Here is a 27929-nt window from a genome sequence, read left to right as displayed (position 1 = left end):
AGGATGCACCAATGACTTCTGCCACTGATACAGGTGACATTGCCCAAAACACTGCATTAGCTCATTGGCTTTCATTGCCTGATATTGTCTTTTTAGACACTGAATACTTTCCTGTGGTTGAGAACAGAATCACCAGTGCCCTTATTAGCTCTTTGACATCTTTTTCGTGGTCTCTGTGCAGTCCCACACATGGGTCTTGCCGCAGGCAACGGATCCATACCTCGGAGCTCCAATAGCTCGCCTATAGCGTCTTTTGGCGCGCTTTCCTCCCGCCCTGGGGAGCAGGCAGCGACTGCGCATGCCTGGAGCGGGGGGAGAGCGCCCATTCCACTCAGTTTCTTCCCTACCGCCGCCCGGACATCACCTACCTCGCTGCGTTTCCTCCTTAGCTCGCTTTCTTCTCCATTCTTCTCTTCATCTGGTATCGTATTCACCTCGCCTTTTTATTCCTTGCTATTTTTCGTCCCTAAAAAATATATATATATATATATATATATATATATATATATATATATATATATATATATATATATATATATATATATATATATATATATATATATAAATCCGTTTCTGCGCTTCCTTTCCCCTTTTCTTTCCCTCCCTCCCCTCCCTTGTCCGGAGCGCATGGAAGGGAAGGTTACGTTCAAAAAGTGCAGGCGCTGTGGGGCTAAGATCCCCACCACTGACGGCCACAGCCATTGCCTCTTCTGCCTCGGAGAAGCCCACCGGGTCGACTCCTGCGCACATTGTGCTAATTTCGGGAAACAGGCTCGTAAAAATCGTGCAGCAAGGCTCCGGAGCTTTCTGCTTGAACTGTCTTTGCGGGCGATGCCCGCGTCTGCCTCGCCGCCTCCCCCACCTAGAGCGGGAGATTCGGCCACTTCGGACGTGCCTCTCTCTCAAAAGCAGACGCACAAGTCCGTAAAGAAAATTTCGAAGCACGCCGGGACTGGCCATAAGTCTTCTAAAAAATCGCGTCACTCCGGCTCCGAGGATTTGGCGCCGAAAGCACCGCGTCACTCGAAAGCGACTGATTCGACTCCGAGGAAGTCTTACGAGTCGCACCCGACCGAGTCGCACCCGACCGAGTCGCACCCGACCTCGCACCCGCATCGGGCCTCGACTTCGGCTCCTGACGCTATGGATGCCGCAACCTCGACCACTCAACTCCTGCTTCCGTCAGAACTCTTGGCTCCGTCAGATGTAATCACTGATATGCCGCAGCTCACTCCTCACTCTTCTACGGCCGTAGAAGTGATTCCTATTCAGTCTCGCTCACCGTCGGTCCGCAGCGTGGTTCCGTCTGACTTTTTGGAACCCGACCCATCCGATCCTACTCAACATTACGCGAAGTCTTCACTTCGACTCGGATCTTTCCAGGATGTCGCACTTTCTCCCCTGTATACGGACTCAGCGACCCAAAGCTCTACTCACTGACTTCGTTCGCGCTCTCCAGAGACCCAGCCCATACCACGTCGGATTCGATCACGTTCCCCGACACCTATGCCTCCTCGGTTTCGCTCTCGCTCCCCGCATAGACACCGTGATTCCGGCTCCTCCGCCTACTATGACCGTTATTACCCGTATGCGCGCCCGCACCTCGACTATTCATCTCGTCCGCGCTACGACTACTCTTCTCAGTCACGATCGCCTTCACCAAGGGTCAGGTCTCGCCATCGCCTATCCCATTCCCCTTCCTACGAGGGTACTCACCGCTCCAGATATCAAGACCTGGGTTGTGATGTTGTTACCCCTCGGATCCGCTATGACGACTCTCCTCGAACCCGAGCATATGATTCTCACCGAACCCGAGCATACGGTCGGCTCCGAGACCCTTCTCCAATCCAAGACTCTTCTCGACCCCGTGACGTCGATCGACTCCGAGACTTCTCCGAGCTTCGAGAATCCGATCACCTGCCCCTTCGGCACTCGGTACCGTCTCCAGTCCCAGATCGCCCTCGGCACCTAAATAACCCCGGTACCATCCCCCCCAGAGCCCCGACGGTTCCCATTCGGATTTCTCCAACCCGACCAGCCCAGGACACTCACGCTCCTAAGCTTCGGGCTTCGGCCTAGGAATCGATCGCACCGCGCCACTCTTCCAATGCAGACAACTACCAGTCCGATCGGGAATCCTCCCTTTCATCGGATTCGGAGGACCACCCTGCCTCTGTTGCCTCGGAGTCTGCACCACAGCTGCGCCTTTCGCCATCAGATGCTTCCAAAGCATATTTAAATCTCATCACCACGATGGCTGACGCTCTCCAAATTGCCTTGCCGTCTGACTCTCCTAAAGTTTCAGACATTGTACATGACTTAGTACAGGCTGACTTCCCACCAGGGTCGCTTCTCCCGATGCTACCTGTACATCTTGAGGGGTTGCGAGAGGCGTGGGACAAGCCGGCCTCTGTCCCACCTACTTCCAAACGATTTGACTCGCTCTACAGGGTACATGCCCCGGATGCTAAATTCTTGGCGACACACCCAGCGCCCAACTCTATTATAGTTCATTCTGCCACTAAGGCCAAGCCCTCACGACACCCTACACCACCAGATCGCAAAGGGAGAAAACTGGATACCTTGGCACGGAAGTTATTTACTCTGGCCTCTACCAATTCTAAACTCAACAATTACTTAGCTTATTTTTTTGCCTATGTCTTCAATCTAGCCAATCAATTTACACCCCTGATCCCCTCTCTCCCTGAAACCTCTCAGAGAACGGCCTCCAATTTGGTGTCAGAATTGTCCAGAGTCTCCAAACAGCAGATAAACACCGTATGACATGCTGTTTCCTGTTCTTCGAGGGTCTTCGCCTCCTCCGTCGCCTTGCGCCGTCATGCCTGGCTGCGTTCTACTAACTTGCAGCCCGACATCAAGCAGAAGATAGAGGATCTCCCCTTCGACGGCCTAGGCCTCTTCCATGCGTCCACGGACGAAGTGCTAACCTCTGTTGACGATGGCCGCAAACGTGCCAAGCGCCTGGGAGTTTCCCAACCAAACTCCCAGCAGTTCAATCGATCGAAAACTTGGAGACCAACATTTCAGAAACGACAACGGTCACCAAAACAAAGTGACTACTGGAGGCGAAAGGCTTCACAACACAAACCTCATTTCCAGCAGAGACCTAAGCCCCAACAAACCAAGAAGGCTTCCCTCCAGACTAAGCAGTCTCTTTGACTCTTTTCAAACCTCACCTGCTCTCCAAACCCCACCGGCTTACAGCACACATCTCCTTCCGTTCCTTCCCACTTGGAACTCGATCACAACCGACTCCTGGGTGCTGACCATCGTGCGCCTAGGTTACGCAATCGAGTTCATTTCTCCACCTCACCACCACTACTTCATTGCTCCCCCCCCCGTCTACACTCCTCCATCAGGAAATCCTGGACTTGCTCCAGAAAAATGCCATAGAACCCGTCCCTCCTCAACATCGAGGGACAGGCTTCTATTCGAGATACTTCCTGGTCCCCAAGAGGGATGGAGGCAAGCGTCCCATTCTAGATCTGCGAAACCTCAACCGGCACATCGAATACAGGAAGTTCAGAATGATCTCCCTGCAGTCCATCTTGCCCCTTATTCCCAGAAATTCCTGGATGGCTTCTCTAGATCTTCAGGACGCTTACTTCCATGTGACCATTCGACCTCAACATCGGAGGTATCTGCGATTCGCCATGGGCCAGGACCACTTCCAATACATGTCCCTGCCATTCGGCCTCTCCACTGCACCCCGCGTTTTCACCCAGTGCATGGCAGTGGTGGCAGCTGCTCTTCGCATTCGGGACATCCCAGTCTTCCCATATATCGACGACTGGCTTTTCATAGCTCCGACTCAACATCAATTGCAGAGCAACCTCAACACAGCTCTCACCCTTCTGAAGTCCCTGGGCCTTCGTGTGAATGCTTCAAAATCTCACCTCACACCTACCCAGGACCTCAAGTTCATAGGGCCCTTCTGCGCATTTTTCTCCATCGTGCCTTCCTCCCCGAGGATCGGGCACTGACTATCATTGCCTTAGCCAGGTCAGTTCAACAACAGCCTCGTCAGTCTGCATTCACAATCCAACGCCTGCTGGGCCTCATGGCCGCCACAACGTCTGTCCTTTACTTTGCCAGGCTACGGATGCGACAACTACAGCTCTGGTTTGTACGAGCCTACCATCCTCAGGTGCAACCGAAGAGCGTTTTACTCACTGTTCCACAGAGAGCACTTCTATCTCTCACATGGTGGACTATACCCGACAATCTGCTCACAGGCATGCCGTTTCTACCGACTCCTCCGAGGGCTGTAGTGACAACAGACGCCTCCAAGTGGGGATGGGGAGCCCACTTAGAGGACAAGACCGTCAGGGGGCTTTGGACTCCCCTCGAGAGGGCCATGCACATAAACTGCCTAGAACTGATTGCTGTGCACAGGGCCCTCCAATCGTTCCTCCCACTGATAAGGGGCCGGCACGTTCAGATTTCCACGGACAATATGGCAACAGTTTACTACATAAACAAGCAGGGAGGCACCAGATCCCTCCGCCTGTGCCGTATAGCCGTACTGCTCTGGGAATGGTGTGTCAAGCACAACATCTACATGACTGCCATTCACCTCCTGGGTGTGGAGAATGTTCTGGCCGACTCCCTCAGCAGGGTTCGCATAGACGACCACGAATGGTCCATCAATCCGACCTACCTTCGTCGTATCTTCCGATGCTTCGGAACGCCCAAGGTAGACGTCTTTGCTTCCAGGGAAAATGCCAAATGTCCTCGATTTTATTCCAGGAGGGGCAACGACGCCTTCCTTCACAACTGGACAGGTCCTCTTCACTACTTCTTCCCACCAACCCCCCTTCTGACATGGGTGTTGGTAAAGATAGCACGAGATGGCACGGACTGCATCCTCATTGCTCCATGGTGGCCTCGGCAACCGTGGTTCACGAGGCTTCTACAAATGTCCCGCCACACTTACCGCCGCCTTCCTCCGGCGGGCGATCTTTTATCACAGGCCAGTGGTCAGGTTCTGCATCACAACCCTCGGGTTCTGGCCTTGGCAGCCTGGAGAATACATCCGCCTGCCTCTCCACAGAGGTAGCCAACATCATCCTCAACGCAAGGAAGCCTTCCACTAGACTTTCGTACCAACGCAAATGGAAGCGCTTCTGCTCTTTCGCGACGTCTAATCACCTGCAGCCAGAGTCAGCACCCCTTAACCTGATCCTTGATTATCTACTTTTTCTACAGAAATCAGGACTCTGTTATTCCTCCTTAAAGGTTCACCTTTCTGCAGTTTCTGCGTTCCATAACCCGGTTGATGGCAAAACAGTGTTCTCCCATCCCTTGTCTAAGTCCTTTCTTAAGGGCATGTTGCACCTCAATCCACCTGTTAAGCCCTTCGTCCCGACTTGGAGTTTATCGCTAGTCCTTTCCTGCCTGATGAAAGTTCCCTTTGAACCTATGGCTACCATAGACCTTAACCTTCTTTCCTGGAAGACAGCATTGCTGGTAGCCCTTACCTCAGGTAAACGGGCAAGTGACTTATGCGCCTTCCGTCACGATCCTCCCTACACTATTTTCCACAAGGACAAAGTTGTTCTGCGACCGGACCCTGCGTTCCTTCCTAAGGTTGTCTCCCAATTCCACTTATCGACTTCAACTTCTCTACCAACGTTTTTCTCCAACCCATCCGACCAGGGACAACGAGCCCTGCATTCTCTGGACGTTAGAAGGGCTTTATCTTTCTACCTTAATCGTACACAACCTTTCCGTAAGGACCCTAATCTGTTTGTGGCCTATGGAAATCCTCACAGAGGACACAAAATCTCTACCCAGAGACTATCTAAATGGGTAGTTAGTGCCATAAGGTTGTGTTACGAACTGGCTAAACAGCCTCTGCCCGAAGGTCTTAAGGCCCACTCTACTAGAGCGGTCTCGACGTCTTCGGCTTTCCTGCAAGGCGTCTCCCTAGAGGACATTTGTGCGGCTGCATCTTGGTCCTCACCATCCACGTTTGTCTCCCATTATGCCTTAGACGTTCGTGCGAGACGTGACGCCTCCTTCGGTCAAGCGGTCCTCAGATCCATCTTCCACTGACGTCAGGGGTGAGTGCATCCGCTTCCATCTCTATGTTGCATAATATGATGTGATTTGCTTATGTGACTAACTTGCTTCTTTTACCAGCACCCTCCTCCAGGACATTTAGCTGGCTAGTCACCCATGTGTGGGACTGCACAGAGACCACAAAGAAGATAAACAGGTTGCTTACCTGTAACTGATGATCTTTGAGTGGTCATCTGTGCAGTCACACATGCCCACCCAGCCTTCCCCGCTGCTGGCCTCTTGTAATTGTTGCTTAACCTTGTATAGTGTCAGTGCCAACGGCGGCTGGAAGAAACTGAGTGGAATGGGCGCTCTCCCCCCGCTCCAGGCATGCGCAGTCGCTGCCTGCTCCCCAGGGCGGGAGGAAAGCGCGCCAAAAGACGCTATAGGCGAGCTATTGGAGCTCCGAGGTATGGATCCGTTGCCTGCGGCAAGACCCATGTGTGTGACTGCACAGATGACCACTCGAAGATCATCAGTTACAGGTAAGCAACCTGTTTTTTCCTTGTGAGAAAATAAATGATACAAAATAATATATGCAAATCTGTTTAATTTCAATAATTTGCAAGTTGCAGAACATTTTTTGCCCATTGCTCTTCTTTTGTGGATCTTATGGGGTGTTAATGTATGACACATTTCTTATGAGAGAATGTTTTGGAAATGTATTAAACAGCAGGTGAACTTGGGTCAAGGATGATCTCTAGGAAACTGGTATTTGATTTGGCAGTCCATCTGCTCCAGATAATGATTCAATCACTCACCTGGAATCCAGCAACTGAACTAGAGTTCCTTACTGCTACACTTTGTTATTTGTTTGCTCATTCTGCACATACTCAAAAAAACTTCCAGACTTGATTAGAGCTGGGCATTTCTTTCTGGCATTACCATTATATTGGGTTATAGAAAACAGGAACTTAAGGATGGGTAGACATATGGTGCAGTGAGGGGCTATATGCCTTTCTTTTGTCTGGCTGTTTTTCCAGGTTGCACCCAAGTTTTGCATACTTCATAGTTCATTGATATTAGTGTATGCTTTGTCCCTATTTTTGGTTAATTCTGTAAACTGACTCTGTGGTGTATCCTATTGACTGTATATATTTTTACTCTTTGAGTCACTGCTCCGCCTAGATATGAAATGAAGGCTTCTAAGTGATATAGTAATTGCTGCAAACATCAGCAAAATGAATATTTGGACAAAAAAGTTGCTGATGCTGGGAATGTAACAAACTTATGAACATATGAAGCTGCTGTATACTGAATCAGACCCTCAAAGTCAATATTGTCTACTCAGACTGGCAGCGGCTCTCCAGGGTCTCAAGCTGAGGTTTTTCATGCCTATTTGCCTGGATCCTTTTTAGTTGGAGATGCCAGGGATTGAACCTGGGACCTTCTGCTTACCAGGCAGATGCTCTACCACTGAGCCACCGTCCCTTCCCTCAAAAGGAAATGAGAGCTGAAATTATGCTTCAGAGAACAGGATTTCAGTGGTACCCTGCATGTGAGTAGAAATGTAATTGAGAGGCATTATGTACCGTAAGAACTGGTTCCATAAAGTTGGTTGATAGGGAAGGGTTTAACAGTTTGTGTCTCTTGTCCTCAGTGCCCCCTCCCCGCTGCTTTGAAATTTAGAAATTAGGGGGGGGGGTGTTTTCAGAACTTTATTGCTCTGGCCCTCAGTTTGAATGTGAAATTGTCTTATGCATATGCTAAGTTACCATGTCCAGCATCTTATTTATTTATTTATTTATTTATTTTATTTGATTTATATCCCGCCCTACCCTACCGAGGTGGGCTCAGGGTGGCTTACAACACAAAAAGCTAACAAAGTCAATTTAAAATACATTAATAATACATTAATAATTATAATTATGCAATAAAATACATAAAGGCACACTTCAGTATGTACTATGCTACCTTCCTTAGAACAATTCTTCAATATTCCAGTATTGAATAATCTGATGTTCGAGATTTGAATGTTCAGGCATTCCAATAACAATTAATTATATGCCAACCGGAAGAGGGCTGTTTTGCAGGCCCTGCGGAACTGTTCAAGGTTCCTTGTGTGCCTTCCTTCCAAAAAGCTAGTTTTAATCTATTGCCTGCTCTTTAACTGCCTCTTACTAAACATTGAGATAGTCTGCATTGGGTTTTTTTTCCTGCGGTGGATGTTTCAGGGTTGTTAAAATTAGGTTATTCATATTTGTCAAAGATGAATAGTTTCAGATACAAGGAAAATTGGCTAAAAGGGCTTTCTGCTGTAGAATGAGTGCAGGTAACTGTGTAGAAAACTGTATAGTTTTCGAGCTTGCTTATCAAGAGAGTGTATCCTAGTTGTTAGAATTGATGATCATGGTGACTGATGATCTGTGCTTTTGTAATGTCTTTCGTTGGGCTATTGCAACACACTCCATGTGGAGGTACTCTTGAAAGCTGCTCAGAACCTACAATTAGTGCAAACTGTTGCAACCTGCTTGCTCACTAACATGGACCATTATGAGCATATTTTGCTGCATTGACTGTTATGATGGACCCGTTTCACTTCCCTCCCTCAGAAGCTAGATTTTATCTCAATTTGTCTTTTCATGGACTGAGCACCCCTGGTAACGTGTTTACTTCTCCCCTGAAGAAACTTTGACTGTCCCACCCTGCTTCAGTAAGATATAATATTTGCTCTGCCCAAGAGCCTAAGGGAAGGGATAGGATTGCCCTTTAATTTAAACCACAGAAAATGGCACTTGAGACACTTTTAACATTCAAAAACAACAAAAGGTTTTATTTATCATCAAGGGGAAAGGTCAAGTGAAATCGAGGGTTGAAATTACTGAGGTAAAGCTAGTGCAAACACAGACTATTGTTCTTATATATCAGGCTAAGAGGTACTCAAATTATTCAGTTACTTAGATCTTTATGTCGAGAGGCTTTTGTTGCTGTGTTTTCCCAAACACTGCAGCACACTTTATTTATATAATTGCAGACTCTTTGGTGCCCAGAAGATTGGTGCCCCCTGCCCAGTACCTGAACCCCTTCTCTATGGAATACTAGTACTCTTCTTAAGTTAACAGGCTTTTAAGGTCTCGACAAGCAGTTTCTAATCACACCAGACCAGAGATCTCTAATCTCTTCAGAGATAACTCTCCCTGTTTGACTGGATAGGGATTCTTCTTCTGTCTCTAGGGTTGTGGTCAGACGAGCATATTGATCTGGTGTCATTGCTGTTCCCTTCTGGATTTAAAGTGCACAATAAGACAGCAACATCTGCCTCCCAGTCCCTGGTCATTGGCACCCTGTTCTGACCTGCCCTCAAATCTGGATTTAGGCACTGGGGAAAGTCTGATCTTTATGGATGTCAGGACTTTCACTCTGCATTTCTGGATGTCTGAACTCCCCTGTTGCAAACTCAAGCTGGTTTGGAAGTGTGAACCTTCCCATCTGTTTCCACAACCACCCCTTTTGATCAAGTAGCAATGTGCGCATATGCACATTATCACCCCTGGATCATCAGTCACCACTTGTGCATTTCAGGGAGCCTGGCAATCCTTCTCCTCACCCCACTTTCCCCCATGCAAACTGTGTTAGCAGAAAAAGTGTTGCTGTTTGAGAGTATCCCATGACTGACACAAGAGCAAATATACTAAAGTCAGTGGGGCTACTCTCATGTAAATCTGCATGATGCTTACACTCTCCTCATGTATTCCAAGGAAGAGAGGCAATACAAAGGAGGCTGAGAGGGGCTGCAGTACTTGATGGAGGGATTAAGGAACTGTTGCTTTGGATACATGCTTAGGTGTGTGTATGAAAGACAAACAAAACAAAAGGATGGCCCTGGACCGCCCACTCCGTGGTTATATGAACATATGAAGCTGCCTTATACTGAATCAGACCCTCCTGGGTCCATCAAAGTCAGTATTGTCTACTCAGACTGGCAGCGGCTCTCCAGGGTCTCAAGCTGAGGATTTTCACACCTATTTGCCTGGACCCTTTTTAGTTGGAGATGCTGGGGATTGAACCCGGGACCTTCTGCTTACCAAGCAGATGCTCTACCACTGAGCCACCATCCCTCCCCTTACATGGATACCAGGCAGCAACAATCTGAATGGTCAACCATGGAGTGAGCATGTGGTGAGGCGGGTCAAGAGTGGCATCTATGGACAAACCTCTCTGGAATAACTAACACCAGATAAAATAGAGGGGCGGCCGGATCACACCAAGCTTGTAGTGTAACTGCAGTCTAAAAGATCTATCCACTTTCCTTTGATCTGAATGGGAATCTTCTCTACCACCCAAACCCTTGCCAAAATTTTCCGCAGTTCTCAGTTTGTGTTTAAACTGCTCTCAGCTAATGCTGAATTCAGACTGTATTCAGTCACAGTTGAAAATCTAACTTGGTCAGCACTAAACCATTTTCCTGTCAGGGCTAGTCTCAGAAGGTCTCAGTACACATCTTTTCTCAGTTAAGGCAGTAATCAGAATGAATTTCCTTAGCATACAGCTCTCACAAGATTTTTTCAGCTCAGCTGATGCCAACCAATCAGATTGCTTGGAGCAGCCTGTCACTCAAGGCTCTCTGGCTTTGTGAAGACTTAACCCTTTGCAGTCCTGTAGTTGTATGTATGGCACTCTCAAAAAGTACAATCCATCACAGCTGCCTGTTTATTTTCAAGTTCAAATCAAGTTCTTAATGCTTCTGTGTAAATTCCGTGTGTTACTGCACTCACATATTTGAAGGATTGTGTCTCGTTGTACAAGCCCACTTGCCTGCTTTGTTATGCAGATTCCGTTAATCCATTCACTGTGCCTGTCAGATCCAGACCTCCTTGATGTAATTCAGAATTTTCCCATAATATTCCCTGTTCTTTGGAATGGATTCCCGCCCAAAAAAGATTGGGGCTTCTTCTCTGCCATCTTTCAGAGTACGTTTGAGATGATCCTTTTAGTTTGGGACTGAGATCTTGCTTTTGTCTTGAGGTATTCTGTAGCGGCATCTGCTTTCCGATTTTAATTCTGTCGTTTAAAATTTTCCATTTTAAATTGAATTGGAAGTTTGCAGCCTCGAGCATGAGGAAAGTTGGGATTTAAAAAAACTTAAGGAAAGACAACAAATAATTTATCATTTGATAGATCAGTTACTGAGGTACCGTTATAGCCTTGGGAAAAGCTTTTGGCTGTTTGCTTCAGATTTTGAGGCCATGAAGAAAAAGAAGCAGAAATGTCTAAAACTGAATCAGAATGGTGATTCATATTCACAAGTCATGTGTAGGAGAGCCAGTTTGGTGTAGTGATTAAGTGTGCGGACTCTTATCTGGAAGAACCAGGTTTGATTCCCCACTCCGCCACTTGCATCTGCTGGCATGGCCTTGGGTCAGCCGGAGCTCTGGCAGAGGTTGTCCTTGAAAGAGCAGCTGCTGGGAGAGCCCTCTCAGCCCCACCCACCTCACAGGGTGTCTGTTGTGGGGGAGGAAAGTAAAGGAGATTGTGAGCCGCTCTGAGACTCTTTGGAGTGGAGGGCGGGATATAAATCCAATATCTTATTATTATTATTCAGAAACAATGTGAATGTTGACAGTTCAGTGGTGTGTTTATAGAATTCTCTCGAACTCAGTGATCAAATTAGAATGCATTTCCAGCAAGTTCAAGTGCTACATTTTAAGTGACTTGTGTAGAAATACTTCCCATGCACCCTAGCAGGGTGGCTAGCTTGCAATTTCTTTTTAATTAGAGGGATATTTCTGTTAAATAACTTCCCCACGGCCAATGGGCACAGTGCCTGAATAGCTGAGTTTTGCAGAAAGGACAACATGCACTAACATTCAGGCAGATTGGCTCTGAGTGTACTGTGAAATATGTACAAACCTGTGAATGGCATTCTTTGCTTTTATTATAAATCAGGGTAGGCTGTAGCTTCTTGGATATCTTCAGGTTGTTTTCTATCCCTTGTTTACTGAATGTTCCTGTTTCGTTGCTTTCTCCCCTCCCATAAAAGCAACCAAGATTATAACAGGAAAGGTGTGGAGAATGGTAATATGTTCTGGCAACTTGTGCTTGAATTACCCCCCCACCCCAATTCCTTCTAAATATGCATCAGGCTTTTGCTCTCTTACTGCCCCAAGTCATGCCTTCTATAGTGCTAGACACAGTCAGCATATACTCATTTCCTCACCATCCAAAGCTGAATTAGAAAACAAATGATAGATTCATTGGCCGGCAAGCTTTGTACTGTTGTTTAACACTAAGGAGCCTCAAAAGAGATGAAGCTTTTTAGAAATCATATTGCAAAAGCCTTAGCACACATTTCTTGCTCTGCTACAGTCTGAACTTTTTTGTCAGTTAGATAAGTTTGATTCACATAAGACACACACCTCCCACTCATGTTAATTCCGTCTGGCCAACTGAGCTTTTCATCCTTCTGTTCTTGACTTCATCTGGCTCTCTTCCTGGGGTCCGGAAAGATTTGCTTGAAGTAACACTGCAGGATGAGACTTGTAGTCTTCAAGTGATGTGCCGTTTGTGCCAAGTTCTCTGCAGCAATCATTTAGTCCACCTCTTTGATGTAAATCAAATCAAGTTTTATTTAAATCATAAGCATGTCAGCAGCAAATACAAGCCTTGCTAAAATTGACCTGTACTGAAACAGGTCACACTTTTAGAGATTACAAAAGACTGTGAATTACGCAGGCCTTAGACGCCTAAACTCTGACGGGCTTAATATTTAAAGATAGACACCTTCAGTCTCTTCCCCCCCCTCCCCTAAATTCACACAGTTTTCTAAAAGCGAAAGTTAAGATTCTCTATCCATCTAGATAACTGGTGACCTTCACCAGTTAGAGAAGGAATGTGTGTAGCCGGCTAGGGTAGAATGGTTACTTATACATAGTTACAAAGTGCGCAGACAGAATCAAAGCAAAACATGAAAATACTCCAGACATGATAACATGGCAGAATCAGAGTAGAAGTGTATGAATACATACATACATGCAATCATGGTAAGACACAGTTCTTGACAACGTGGAACATTGCACATACATATTTACTATGTCACAGAGTTTGTAGCCATTGGCCTTTATAAATGTCAACATAGGGATTAGAATAGATGGTTTGGCATTGGTACAAAAGTGAATACTGGGAGAACAACAGATAGGACTAAGTTCAAATAAAATTATTTGGGTGAAGCAGAATTTGAAGAACGTATTAGGAGAATACAGAATTAGTGTTAGAGCAGTATGAAAACACAATGAACCCTTGCTATGATAAAGTGGTAGATGAAACAACCTAGCTTTGCTTTAGAAAACTTTTGGCTGCCTTGGATTTTTAATGTGGATGCCAATGAGACTCTCCCCTCCTGACCCAGAATCCTTTTTTGATGCCGGGGGCTTCATTCTGCCTTTAAACAAAGATTCTTTGGCACAGAATAATAGATTGCTGGTGATAGAGTTCAGCCCCCTCTCTACTGTTATCACATGGGTTTGAGAAGAGTGTCTTGGATTCCAGGAAGGCTAAGAATTCACAATGGATTTGCCGTTTATCTCTAATGAGAATATACATCATGTGCATTCTAGTAAGGTTGGCAGGTGAAACACCTCTCCCATTAGAATTTCTGTAGTAAACACAAAGACCGATTTCGCACACAGATTACCCCGCGGTCACATTCCTGTTCTCTGCGCAGCGTCTGTCGGATTTCCCACTATCTGCGCCGGAGTTACAGGAAGTGCTGCGGCTTTTGCGTAGCAAACGTAACCTGGGTTTTTGCGGTTTAGGTTTGCTACGCGAAAGCCGTGATAGTGGGAAATCAGACGGATGCTGCGCAGAGGACAGGAACATGACCGCGGGGTAAGCTGTGCGCGAATCGGTAAAAGTTTTAAGATTCCACTAACAGCTTTGCAGGTATATCCATTCTTTGTTTTCTCAAAAAGTATGGATGTTTTTCTTATGCCAAATTTGGAATTTCAAAGAGCTGCACAGTAAAATAGGAAGAGGCATTCTATATACACAGCAATCTTCCATGGAGGTCTTGGGAATGATTTATCTCGAGAGAGATATTAATGGGGACTCCGCAGCAGTTCTTGAGGGAAGATATTAAAAAATCCCCTATGAGAAAAAGCTTTGTCCATGTTGTAGGGTCGTTTTCGCACTTACCTTATTCCGGAGCGATGTCCCTCGTCCCTCCGGAAGTCCCGCGGCTTTTGCGTCACAAATGTAAACTGGTTTTTGCTTCTGCGGAGCAAGCAGTGCGAAATCCGCGCGGACGCTGCGCGGTAAAGAGGGACGTCGCTCCAGAATGAGGTAAGTGCGAAAACGACCATAGAATCTTCAGAGCATGTTTTCTTTGACTGTAAGACCTATAACAAGCTTCATGAATCCCTTCCCTGGGCCACAACATTGCAACTGGCAGACAAAGACCGAGTCTTTTGAGAAGACTTCTTTCAGACAGGCATCCTGATGTTACTTATCAGGTAGCTAGATTTGGGTGGCATGCTATCGGGATAAGAAAATATTTATTAACTCAAGCAGTGGAATTTTAACATTTTATTCCTTTAATATGCATGCAACATTTATTTTATTGTATCCCGATGGTTTGCATACTGTTTATTGCCTGAACGTCTAATCTCGAACATCAGACTATCTAATATTGGAACACTGAAGAACTGATTTGAAGAATGGCAGCATAGTATATATTGACGTGAGCTCTACGAGCTTTATGTGTTTTATGTATTTTATATGTATTTTAAGTATTTTATTGTATAATTATAATTACTAATGTATTTTTAATATATTTAAATTGATTTTGTTGGTTTTATGTTGTAAGCCGCCCTGAGCCCGCCTCGGTGGGGTAGGGCGGGATATAAATCGAATTAAATAAATAAAATAAAATAAATAAATATGTGGCATTTTATCAATGGGTATTTAAGTTCTGATCTTTGACCGTAATAAAGCCGAACTGAATTTATTTATCTCAAAGTAGTGGCCTGTGCAACTCGGCTACGCATCCCACCTTAGTAATCTATTTTTTCATCAGTGGCCTTTTCTGCTTCTCCTAGGAATGTTGCCATATCTAGCCAATATTATTCATATGCTTTCTTCATGGTGACTTTTTGATAGATTGGTCATCCGTTTCTATACAATACCTACAAAGGAAATATCTGTAATATTAAAGCTGTTTATTTAGTCAAAATATACAGTGTCTCTACAAGCCCGGATTTCAGCAAAATTATGGTAAGGGTCTCAAAACCAATGCATTTAAATAGCATTCTTAACAACAGTATAGTAATATAGAATCCTTAAATCTCAGGCAGTTCTTGGGGTGAAGAGGGACCTTAGAGTGGCCTGGCGCCCTGAGGAATACAGCTGAGATTTCATGATGCGTCATGCCCCGGGTCGTTTGCATTAGTTTTGTAACTGCAAGATGTGATTTCCCTAAAGGATGGAAGAGAAAACTCAGTGATGAATTGAAGTTTTTACTCAAAGCCAAAAACAATAAAACTCCATCTGAATTTTGGGTCTCATAAGAAACAAGAAAATCCAAAGAATAAGGATGAAAATATTAAATGTATAGCTAGATGATTAGAAGGGCTTTGGAGATGCTGAAAGCATGCGGATAATCAGATGTTTGCATAAATGGAGTTTCATCTATACAGCATGATAAAGCAAATTCATCATATAACTGTGAGCCTTTGCTAGCCTCAAGTCTTTGGGTCATGGCATAGCTGCAGGAGTTATAAGTCATGTAGGGTTGCCAAGTCTAATTCAGAAAATATCTGGGGACTTTGGGGGTGGAGCCAGGAAACTTTGGGGGTGGAGCCAGGAGACTTTGGGGTGGAGTCAGACTTTCCCATTTCCAAAATAAATGCATAAAAATACAGCAGTGCAGTTCACCTGAATAGTCATCATTTCCTCATTCCCCAATAGCTGCAATTCCAGTAGATGAAAGTGTAAACACACAAAAAGCAGCCAAAATGCACAGAGTTTGCAAGCTCACATTTTTGTGATTTCACTGGGGCTTTACTCACAGAAACTGCTGTTCTTCAGCCTAACACAGGCAAACAAAAGAGAAAGAGGTGGAGTTTTCCTCTATCCCATAAACAGGCTCCTATACAAAGACTCTGGGAACAATGCAAAACAAGCACAGAGACAGACACACACTATTACTGCTTCCCCTACAAAGACTTCTGGAAAGTACTCTCTCTCACACACACACTGGGTCTGGTTCCTCCACAACGACATCTGACAATTACAGGGGCTACGCTGCTCTCTCTCCCTCATACGCACACACCCTTACTTGCTGTGAAAGGAAAGCAAAACAAACGGAGGCTCTGCTTCTGACCCTTCCCCATGCTCAACTTTAAAGCGGCACACACACAAACACACACAAAGAGGCATTTTAAAACAGGACCTGTTTGCAGGTTTCTTAACCTGCGGGAGATCTAGAGGTACTGGTGGCTGTGGGGGTGTGGCTTCCCCCCCCCGGACAGCGGGCTGGGGGCGGGGGGGGGAGCCTGTAAAACCAGGGGATCCCCTGCTGGGACTTGGGGATTGGGAAGCCTAAAGTCATGTTAAAATGATTCGTAAAGCAGCTAAAAGTAAACTTTGTTCAGTGTCTCTTTAGCTGTAGTAACTGGCTGAAGGATAGGTGTCCTAGAGATTTCTAGAACAGGGAATAATCCTTCGTTTCATATTACATGTGTAGAGTGGTTTCTTTCTGAATCTCTTGCGAGAAATGAGAAATTGCCCGCTCTTGGTTCTTTTCTAAGCCAGAATTGCCGCTCCCAGAAAGTGGACAGTGCTGGCCTGGTGAGGAGCCCCTCGATGGGATCCTGCCACTAGAGCTTGTTATGCGTGGGAATGAGCAGTGCAGCAGCAGTGTTGAGGTCAGGAACTTAGGACAGACGTGGACACGCAAAACGTGGCACAGATGAGTAAAACAATAATTAAGCTCCTGCCTTTTCAGAATTGAACACAAGCAAAGACAAAGCACCTTTAGAAACAGGTTGCAGTTTTAAGCAAGCTTCTCAGTGTATCTAGATAAAAAGTTTTACAGGCAAAAGATATGTTTAGAGCTTGAAATTCAAGGGAGGGAGGGAAATTTGGATTCATAAATCAAAATGCATAAACAATTTTCTTGGCTCAAAGCTGCAGGGCATTAAAAAGAGACTGAGAAAGCTAGATCTCGGGCTCAAGGATGATGCAGACTACGGTTATCAGGGGTTTTTTTGAGCAGGAACACACAGGAATGCAGTCATAGCTGGCTTGGTGTCAGGAGGTGTGGCCTAATATGCAAATGAGTTCCTGCTGGGCTTTTTCTACCAAAAAAAGCTCTGACAGTCATCATCTGGAGTCCACCTGGCAGGTTGTCTGTCTACCTAGTTTCCAACTAAGAGTGTGATGATAACAGACTTCTTTCAGATGGCAATTTTGTGTCCACCTCCTTTTGTATTTCCCGCTAATATTTCTGTTTCTTCCTCATAATGGTGATCTGTCAGGATCCCACGATACAAACAGAAGAATACTAGGATTTATCTTTTCCTTGTTCTGCTCTGGTCCTGAACACCAGATAAATATAACCAGAGTGGTCTCCAAAGTGTCCTGGTATCACAGATCCCTGTTTAAGTGAATAAGGTCATGTCGAAGGAGGTTCTTTTAATTCTGTTCTGCTTGTAGCCTCTGCTAGATCCAGCGCTTATCAAAAGCAATGGCAGCCTTTACATTTGACCAGGCATTAAGGTTTCTTTGATAACAATAGTTCATAAGCTTGGAAAGTTCCACTGCTATTGTAAAGTTCATTAAGCAGCCAGCAGATGAAAAGATTCTTAGGGTTTGTAGAATCTTTCGGGCTCAAGTGCCGTGTTCTACTGGAGAAAGTTTTTCTTCCAGACATTTCATTCTCGGCTGCGGAGAACATCCTCAGTGGCGTTGCAACCGGAGCTCACTCAATGCACAGCAGGTCAGAGTGCCTGCTCCGGTTGCAACTCCACTGAGGACGTTCTCCGCAGCCGAGAACGGAACGTCTGGAAGAAAAACTTTCTCCAGTAGAACACGGCACTTGAGCCCGAAAGATTCTACAAACCCTAATGATGTTACCAGCCGTGAAAACCTGGAATCTTTGAAAAGATTTTTATTAGCTTTCTTTTGCTTGATCCTCCAGAGTTGGTGCGCTGCCTACGAAAATGCAGAGTCCTGTTACTTAGTCATAAAGATGCAATGTTATTTTGGATTTCTTTAAAACATCTGTACAACCTAACGCTATTTCTTTGCTTGTTCATACAGGAACTACCTCTTCAGACTTAGCCTACTCAACGTTTCTCTTATTCAGGTACGTCCATACCATACATCTCTTTTTTTAAAAAAAAAACCCAATAAATTAGAAAAGGCATTTATCATACTAACAAAGAAAGTTAGCTCAAGTTAGTTGTAAATAGTCCCGTAGAAACCAATGGGATGTTTAATTAAGCAGCGGAATATTTAGTTCTTGTTTTTTACTATGCCGCCTTTCCACCCAAATTGGCAAACGTCAAAACATTAAAACATTTCAACATGAAAACACATCAAGACATTAAAACAACATTTAAAATATAAGTGTAAATCAAACATTTCAACAATGCAGTAAAACATATAAACATACATAATCGCATATAACGATACAACCATGGAAGAAGTCTAATAACAGCAGAAGAATTTGAAAACAAGAACCTTCGTCTGCTGGTAGAAGACAACTGAGGAGGACAGACAAATTTCAGTGGGGAGGGGGTTCTAGTCCTGGCACCATGACCAGGAAGGCCCGTTCTTGGGTTATCACCTATCTAGCCTCTGATAGCAGAGGCAACTGAACCACAGCCTCTGAAGATGACCAGAGTGAATAGATAGAGTCATATAGGAGAAGAACGTCTTTCAGGTACGCTGGCCCGAGACCATATAGAGCTTTAAACATCATTACCAGCACCATGAATTGGACCCAGAAGCAAACTGGGAGCCAGTGCAGATGGAAGAAGACTGAAATTATAGGGTCCCTAAGATTCATTCCAGTCAGCATTGTGACCACAACGTTTTGTACTAATTGTCCCTTTGCCCTGCCACTTGATTTTCAGTCTGTATTGTGTTATCCATGCTTGTGTTCTTGGCTCAGGGAATGTTGGGGGAGTGCAACTGTGCTTGCTTCACTACCCTTACAGTAACATCACATGTAACCATTCTTTCCTGCGGTGTACACTGGTGCCTCTGTCTCAAGGCCATGTTATCTCCTTGCACAGGCTGCTTGAACTGTGTAATATCGGGCTGTTGGGGACTGGGTGAGAAACAATTTGTATTGCTTTTTGTGGGTTTTTTGTTGTTACTTTTGGCAGGCTAGGTAACAGCCCGGACCTGTCAAGTTGGCAGGTTCAATAACGAGTCGTCGTTGATACAAAGAAACTAGTTTATTGATACTGGTACTCGAGGCAAAAGCCAGCATTGAAAGACTAAAGATAGATAGATAAATTTATTGTCATTGTTCTCAAAAAAGGAAAATGAGAGCAACGAAATGAGGTGCTCTTCCACAAACATACCAACACATCAACACTAAAGAAAAGACATATACATAAACCATTTAAATACATCTAAAACAAATAACCATTCATAACCCTACATTTAGCCTACATCTAAAACAAATAACCATTCATAGCCCTGCATTTAGCCTAACCACAGCACTTGGATAGAAGCTGCCCTTAAATCTATTTGTCTTAGCCTTCAACACTCTATATCGTCTGCCCGACAGTAAGATCTCAAATAGCAAGTGGCCCGGATGTGAAGGGTCCTTTAAGATCATTTCTATCTTCCTTTTACATCCCATATCATACAGATCCACCAATGAGGGGAGAGAGCATCCACAAATCTTCTGTGCTCTCACCATCACTCTTTGGAGCACCCTTCTCTCTGCTTCCGTGCAGCTCCCAAACCACACGCAGAGGCAATAAGATATAATGCTCTCAATGGAACTACGATAAAGAGTATACCTTGATACATTGCATTTAAGGGGGTACTTCTGAGGAATTCCTAAGGGGGGACTATACAGGGAACATTCACACATTGATGTTACAATTTCGTTCTCAGGCTTAATGGCCTTGATCGTCCCGAGCTCTCGACTCCCTCCTGAGAGCCAGGCCTGAGAAGGCACAGATAAGGCTTTCACATCTTTCCATTTCAAAGCAAAACTATCCACTACAGGAAGGAGGGGATGGGAAAGGTTTGACCTAGCAGCATTTGGTTATACTTTGGTTCTACCCAGAATGCTCTCTGACTGAGCCAGAGTTTACAGACAGACTTGACACGAACCAGGGTATAAAGACTTGGCCTTCCCCTGGGTGAGCTAGATCTGACACAAACCTCCATTCTTCTGTTACCTATCTATCAATAAAGTTAACTTTTCTTGCTAAGAAGCAAGAAGTCTGCTATGTTGAAGACTGTCCCAGAGCTGACACTAATTTTAGCTTCCAGTCAGTCTTCAACGGCAGCCCCATGTAGAGCATATTGCCGTAACCTAATTTAGATGTTACCTGGGCTTGCACACCGGTGACAAGATCTTTCTTGCCCAGGAACAGCCAGGTGAAAGACTGGGTAAAAGGCCATGTGAAAGCTGGTGAAGGGCACCCCCAGTCACTGCTTGTCCTGTTTGTCCAGTAGGTTGCCTGGGTCCAGCTTGATCGTATAGCTATGAACCAAGGAACTGTAACCCTGTCTGGAAAAGGAGATAACCTAGTTCCTGGGTCAAATTACCCCACTGCATTTTATTGCAGTTAAATTTAATTTAATTGATTTATAGCCCGCCCTCTCCCACAAGCAGGCTCAGGGTGGGTAACAACAGTAACTGCAAGAATAATAAAAGCATTTAAAACAATAAATATAAGGTAACATTAAGAACAATGTCTAATATTAGTGTCAGATGGCAGCCAAAACACTAGAATAGGTTACCTTAGAGGCAGGGCTTTTTTCCTGGGGGAATGGAGCAGAATGGAATTCCAAAACCTCTTTTTGGAAACAAAATTGGCAAAAAAAAAATTAGAAGTGCATGAGGGGCACCTGTATATTTCTCCTTAATTTCCCTCATGAGAGTTCCAGCATCTCTTTTTCCAGATTTAGAAAGAATAAATGCAATAGTTTCTGGCTGCATATCTTGTTCTGTGATCTCATAAATAATATTCCCCCCTAATAATAGGAAATGCACAAATAAAAAGTGACCTCTACAGTTTGCTTCAAGATGATTTGTTTTTCAATTTGATCCTTGGTAGTGGACACACTGTTTTCAGACATGTATTTTTCTCACTAGGGATGGGTATGAACTGGGAAAACTGAAGTTTGTTTTGGTTCATGGGTTTTGGGACTGCATGAACCACGAACCTTCACTAGCCTTCCCATTTGCAGAACTGATTCATTTCATGCCGGCAGTTTCTACATGTGTGAAGTCCAAGCACTGAGTTCACCCAGAGGTGGGCAAACTCGCCACTTGGATTTCACTTGCACACAAACCACCAACATGAGCCGCACAAACCTCCATAAAAGCATGGAGGGTCGTTGGAGGTTCATTGCATATATGATTGCATGATCTCAGCTCATGAACCAGGTGACTTTGGGCTTGAACTTAGGTTTGTGACGAGGTTTGTTTCCATCCCTATTTCTCACTGTATTTTTTGTACTGAGAAGCTAGAAGAGGGGTGGCCAAACTGTGGCTCAGGAACTGCGTGTGGCTCTTTCACACATATCATATGGGTCTTGAAGCCCCCCACCCCACCCCATCAGACAGCTTGGAGAAGGCATTTGTCTCTTTAAATCACTTCCCCAAGCCAAGCCAGCTGGTGGCTTGGAGAATGTATTTAATGTTGCTTTCTTTCCATCTTCCTTCCTTCCTTCCTTCCTTCCTTCCTTCCTTCCTTCCTTCCTTCCTTCCTTCCTTCCTTCCTTCCTTCCTTCCTTCCTTCCTTCCTTCCTTCCTTCCTTCCTTCCTTCCTTCCTTCCTTCTCTCAAGCATCTGACATTCATATCTTGCAGCTTTCAAACATGTGGATTATTTATTCTATGGGGCGCTTACATTAAGCAAGTTTGGCCACCCCTGAGCTAGAATATTGCAAGATGTGTTTGTGCTGCTGTATATAGACACTTGGATAGTGGTTTCCTAGTTTAGCTCTTCATCCATTGTATGTCTGAGTGAATCAGGGATGGATGGATGCCAGGAAAGGGCATCCAATGGTATTAGCAGCAAAGTGAGTTTAGTGACAATTAACCAGTGCAAGCTTAATGAAAACAATGCAAAGAAATCCTTAGTTTTCATGAATGCAGATGTTGGCAATTTGGAGGGGAGCCTTTTACTATTCTCGTCCATCACAATGCCTGAGCTTTTGTTGGCCTCTTGTGAGAATAAAATGCTGAAGAGCTGAATTTGTTGAGTTCCTTAGTAACAACATGATAGGTCTTACAAACCTTTTGGGAGAAAGTACTGTTTGCAAATATGTGTCTTCTTTGGCCTAGCGGCAGTGTGCCTCACTTAGAAACAGGGAAAGTTAGCCCTTTATTAAACTAGTTTTAAACACAGTACCGAACAGTATTTTAATACGGCTTTAATCACCTCTATATTGCAGACAAGTAAACTTAACAGTTTGTAAAACTCTTCATTATCACATGAAAATTTACCTATGTATGCATTCTATTTTATAGCAGTTCAGAACATGCTCTTCAAATCTATGGTTGAAGGGCCAAAATATGAATTCTATCTGCCCAAGAATGCAGCTTAGCATTCCATCTGTTTAAAATTAGTTTTATTTCTGTTTGAAGTTTATGAAAATTAAAAAAAGAGTTCTGAACTATTCTGAGGAATAAAAACCCCAAGATATTGCCAAGCCTTTTCTGATACCGAGTAGTTGTAAGTCTTAATTAACTCTGTTAATTGTGATATAAACGTTCTAAATAAAAATTGGTCGGTCTTAAAGGTGAAACTTGACTCCTTCTTTGTTCATGTTAATTGTTGTGTAGTCAAATTAATTGGATGAAGAACTGACTTCTGTTTATTAAATTAATTTCCTTTCTCGTACGAGGGTTGGGCTTAGACGACTGCTGAATCGATGTTTTGCTATCTCTATGGAATCCCTGGTAGAATGTATCCAAAGAAATCAAGATATTAAGAGTGTTTCAATAGACTCTAAAACCCATAAAATAGCGCTCTTTGCTGCTAATGTTGTATTATATACCTCTTCCCCAATAAAGTCGGTACAGGCTATCAATCAGATTTTACAACAATTTAGTCTTGTGTCTGGGTTAAAAATCAACCCAGTTTCTATCCGAATGCCAGTTTCTATCCGAATCAAGGCGTTCAGAATGCCCTGAGGTATTTGAAAAACTGAACACAAAAATTTAAATTGAACAATTGCCAACCTTTTGTGTTTTGTGGTGATATTAATTGGGGCACCATATGTAAGTCACCATATCGTTAATATAAAAATTAAACAGGAAGGGAGCTACTAGACAGCCTTGTTTTATGCCTTTTGTTGTACCAATGCAATCTGCCAAATGGCCTTGTTGGGTGCATTTCACTCGAATAGATGTTTGATTGTAAAGGGCTTCAATAAGGAATAATAGCCGCCTGTCTATACTAGTAGATCTTAGCTTATCCCATAAGATGGTTCTGGAAACAGAGTCAAAGGCCGACTTGAGATCTAGGAAGGCCACATATAAAGATACTGTTGAATTGGAAGCATATCTAGCAATTAAATGGTCTAAAAGCATGCAACGATCTATTACTGATCTGCCTTATCTGAAACCTGCCTGTTCCTCGGCCAGACCAAAATCATTTTCTGGCTAGTCTCTAAATTTCCACAGTAGATGTCTTGTGTAAAGTTTGCTCACTATACTAAGCAAACTAATTGGTCTGTAATTATTGGGATCCTCCTTGTTACCCTTTTTATACAGAGGGATGATGATGGCTATGCCCCAGTCTTTGGGAATCTTCCCAGATTGGTCAGTTTGAGTGAATAAGTATGCCAGTATGGGCACCCACCAGTCCGCATTCCTCTTAATCCCCGTATCATATGTGCTGGGAATGTCCAGCAGTGTCAAACTTTTGGAATAAAGTGGTAGAGCAGATTAAATTTATATTCAATCTAACCATTCCAGTAGATTTTAAACTGCTTTTATTTGATATCTGGCCTGATAACTTGGTGAGTAAATTTCAGAAATCTTTAATCTCGGCAATGTTGGCGATAGCTCGTATGACGATTGGAAATTGGAAAACCCCCACATACCCCCACGATTGAAATATGGTATGATAAATAATGGGGCCAGTATGTAATGGGTAAGACAATGGATAGCCCTTTCTTTGAAAATGATACTGATTTGGCTATAGATTATGATTTGCTTTGGGCCCCGGTTTTGGAATTCTTTGGGAATATTTCCTTTTTGCCTAGTAGAATGAACTGTAGGCTTTCTCATAATTCTTAATACCTAGCAAATTATGTATTGTTTTTGTAAATTGTTATATGCATCCAGTGATCTAAATTGGATTCTTGTATGTTAAATTTATATTTTTTGTTATTTATTTTTCCTATGTTCCCCTTGTATTGGATTAGATTTAATAAAATAAAATCTATTTGTGGGGGGGTGGGGAAGAGAAAAAAAGAAAAAAATGGATATGGAACGTGCAGCTGTGGTTTGTGTGAAAATATATGCCAAACAGACATCCACCAAGGTAGTTTTTCCATACCAAGAGTCAGAAAAAATTGTTTAGAAGGGATACATCTTTATTTGTTTGCTATTGTGGCCTTACGAAGGGCTGTCAGTTCAGACCATAGCCAGATGGGTGGTAGCAATTGTCCGCTGGTGTTATAGGGCATCAGGAAAGTCCTGTCTGCTGGATCTAAAGGTGCATTCTACTGGGTCACAAGCTTCCTTGGCAGCCTTCCACAGGCAGGTCCCGCTCATTGATATATGTAAAGCTGCAGTATGGGCCGCAGAGGACACTATGCCCTGAACCTGTGAGCAAGAAAAGATGCAAATGTTGGAAAAGTGGTGCTGCAAACTAGAAATGCACCCCTTCTGCTCACATGAGAAGCTCGCTAAATGTGGGGATGCGCAGCAAGATGGACATTGAAAACAGAGTTGGACTTACCTGTAACTGTTGTTCATCGATATCTTCTGTGCAGACACACATTCCCTCCCTCCTGCCCCACTGTAAGCTTTCACAGGTATACATTTGTTGGATGGTGATGATAATTAGTTTAGATAAACAAACTGTATCTGAGAGCTCATGTCGAATGGAAGGAAAGGGGGCACCCACCTCTGGAGCTGGTGACGTAATTAACACAAAAACTCATGCATGTACCAATTCTGGAAAAGGTGGGTCAACCCCCCCTTTTTTTTTAGTTTAAGCTAGAAAACAAAATGTCTGTGGCTGGTCTGCACAGTCCCAATGTGTGTATGCACAGAAGATGTCAATGAACAACAGTTACAGGTAAGTGCAACTCTTTTTTCCTACTGTTTCCTGTAGCATGAGAAATGAAACCTGCCATATGCGCATCACGTTCGACTGTAACATTAGGAATAAATTCCTGTACCCTTGAATAAAAAACTGTTTGCCTTAGAATGCCTTTATTTCTGTTAGAACACCAGGCAAGGTCAAGGGTGTTCTGAACTTTCCTAGTTCAACTTTTGGGATTAAGATTCTGTTCCTTGTTAAAAGTGGCTTTTTTGCAAAAGACCCTCTTTTTCTGTTAAACTTAAATGCTGTAGTTATTTCTGTCTTTTTCATTCACACCTTCATCCAGTCAGTGAAAGGAAACGACAGTGCTCAGTGGGTCTGAGCTTAGATCTTACCTCCAAGTTACCTTTATGCATGTAAGGCTGATTGGCTAGGTGCATCAATTGTCTCCCTAAAAAGGGGGCTTGGGAATCTAAGCAGTGATACACAGCTCCGAAACACTTTGTTCAGTGTTTCCTAAGTGATTTCAAAAGGGTTAAACCCTAATCCCTAACATTCACACAGAGGCCAATAAAAGGGCTTTTTACAGGAGACTTCACAATTAAAAGATTAGATGGGAAATGCTGCTTTTAAAACCAAAATCCCCATGGCATGTATTAAACAGTGAATTACGTTTGAACTGACTGAGCAAAGCACGTTATAAGTGAGCATAAAACTGGGCCATTTGAAGTTCAACTAGTTGTACAGTCATGTGGGGTGGTACTGTGGTGTGAAAGCTCAGCGTTGCTGGACACAGAATGTTTCTGGTTTTCCCCCTAAACACTGGCCAGGATTCAGGGTGCTCTGGACTTTCTAATTCTTGAGCTCTGTAATCTGTTTAAAGGGCACTGAAAATATTGGTATTGAAATGCAGCTCAGCGTTAACCCTGCCATTCTGAACTGCCCTTTGCTCTGTGCAACAAGTTTGATTCCAGTCCCATATTTTGAATATATTTTACTTTGTAACCACCGTGCATGTGTGCATACCCCTTCTATCATGTAAGGATTGTGCGATATCGGAGGGCGCAAAATACTGCGATGATTTCTTGACAAAAATAAAGGCATTAAGGCAGTGCATGGTAGAGTACGGAGCAAGGCTCATGCATGATCTTCCTTTGGTCTTTCACCATTTCAGCCCACCCTGAATGTAAGCACAGTATGTGTGTAAGCACAAGAAAACCTATCAATTCTAAGGTGAGGAATGATGATGAGAAAAACGGCAAAGGTGGGGGGAGACTGCAGGTTCTAGATCGGAGTTTAAGGATGTAAGGATGTGTGGGATAAGGCTGCTGACAGCAGGTTGAGAAATTTCTGGAGATTTGGGGCTGGAGCCTGGGGAGAGTGGGGTTTGGGGAGGGGTGGGACCTCGATGTCACGGGCTGGGGCCAGGCCAGGCGAAGTCCAGGGTCAGTCCAAGGTCTGTAGCTGGGTAGCAAGGAGGGTCCAAACCGCCAAAACCGAATCACCGTCCAGGTATCGCAGGTCAGAGGTTCAGGAGCCGAAGTCAGGGGGTCCAGAAGTCAAAGCCAAAGTCAGGGGGTCCAGAAGCCAAAGTCAAAAGCCGGAGTGGATGCTAGAATGTCAGGTAAGTGACTAGTTGCTTCCACAAAGCCTCCTCCCAAAGCCCACAGCTATATAGCCCTCTGCTGTCTGTTGCCCATTTGGGCTAATTGCTGACTCAGAGGGCAGCCAGGATCCTGCTGAGACTCAAGCACCCTCACTCCTAGAAGGGCCAGAATCCTTTCAAAACTCAGGGCTCAGGGAGCGTCTTGCTCGTGAGCGTGCCACCCTCCTCCAATCCCTGAGGTCCTGACGAAGGCGGTCACGCACACGAGCCACCCGAGAGGGCGAGGCAGGGGGGCTTGGATCTTCTCCAGCAGGAGGCAGGGGCACTGGTGCAGGTGGCAGGGGCACAGTTTCTTCTGCAGGCTCGGCTTCTTCTGCAGGGCCCCCAGCACCCATGACACTCGGTAGGGTATAATGTGATAGAATTTACCTTCTGAAGCTTCCATTTCTTCCAAGGGAACTGATCTCTGTAGTCTAGAGACCAGTTGTAATTCCAGGAGCTCTCCAGGTCCCACCTGTAGGTTGTCAACTCTAGTGTGGGGAGAGTCAATGAAGAAAATGTTATGACTGTTTATATTTATAATAGGTTTCCGTGCTATTCAAAACCAAGTAGTGATTAATGGCAAAAATTAGCTTGGCTTATTTTATTTACATGTGTGATGCCATGCGAAGAGCTGCATTCTGAAAAATCCACTCCCTTTTGGCATTTTTCCAAAATAAAGTGATATTTAATGCATAATTGATAGCAATTACCTTAGACATGGCCTCCCTGCTTTATATGCCACAGTGAACGATAGCAAGAATATTTTTTCTCAGATCC

The 27929-nt window shown here is 44.3% G+C and overlaps 1 protein-coding gene across 2 annotated transcripts in view; it reads left to right on the top strand.

Annotated features, from left to right (window-relative positions):
• The window catches only part of SEMA5B (semaphorin 5B), a 546394-nt gene that overhangs the window by 214911 nt on the left and 303554 nt on the right, over positions 1-27929 (top strand). For both annotated transcript variants that reach the window (XM_060262054.1, XM_060262053.1), the window contains exon 4: positions 18340-18385. In XM_060262054.1, coding sequence (XP_060118037.1) covers positions 18340-18385 — 46 coding nt within the window. The remainder of the gene's footprint in view (positions 1-18339; positions 18386-27929) is intronic.

This window comes from Heteronotia binoei, chromosome 21, assembly GCF_032191835.1.
Source record: "Heteronotia binoei isolate CCM8104 ecotype False Entrance Well chromosome 21, APGP_CSIRO_Hbin_v1, whole genome shotgun sequence".
Classification (NCBI taxonomy): domain Eukaryota; kingdom Metazoa; phylum Chordata; class Lepidosauria; order Squamata; family Gekkonidae; genus Heteronotia; species Heteronotia binoei.
Note: the sequence above shows the minus strand (reverse complement) of the source record. Positions and strands in the feature narration are given on the sequence as shown.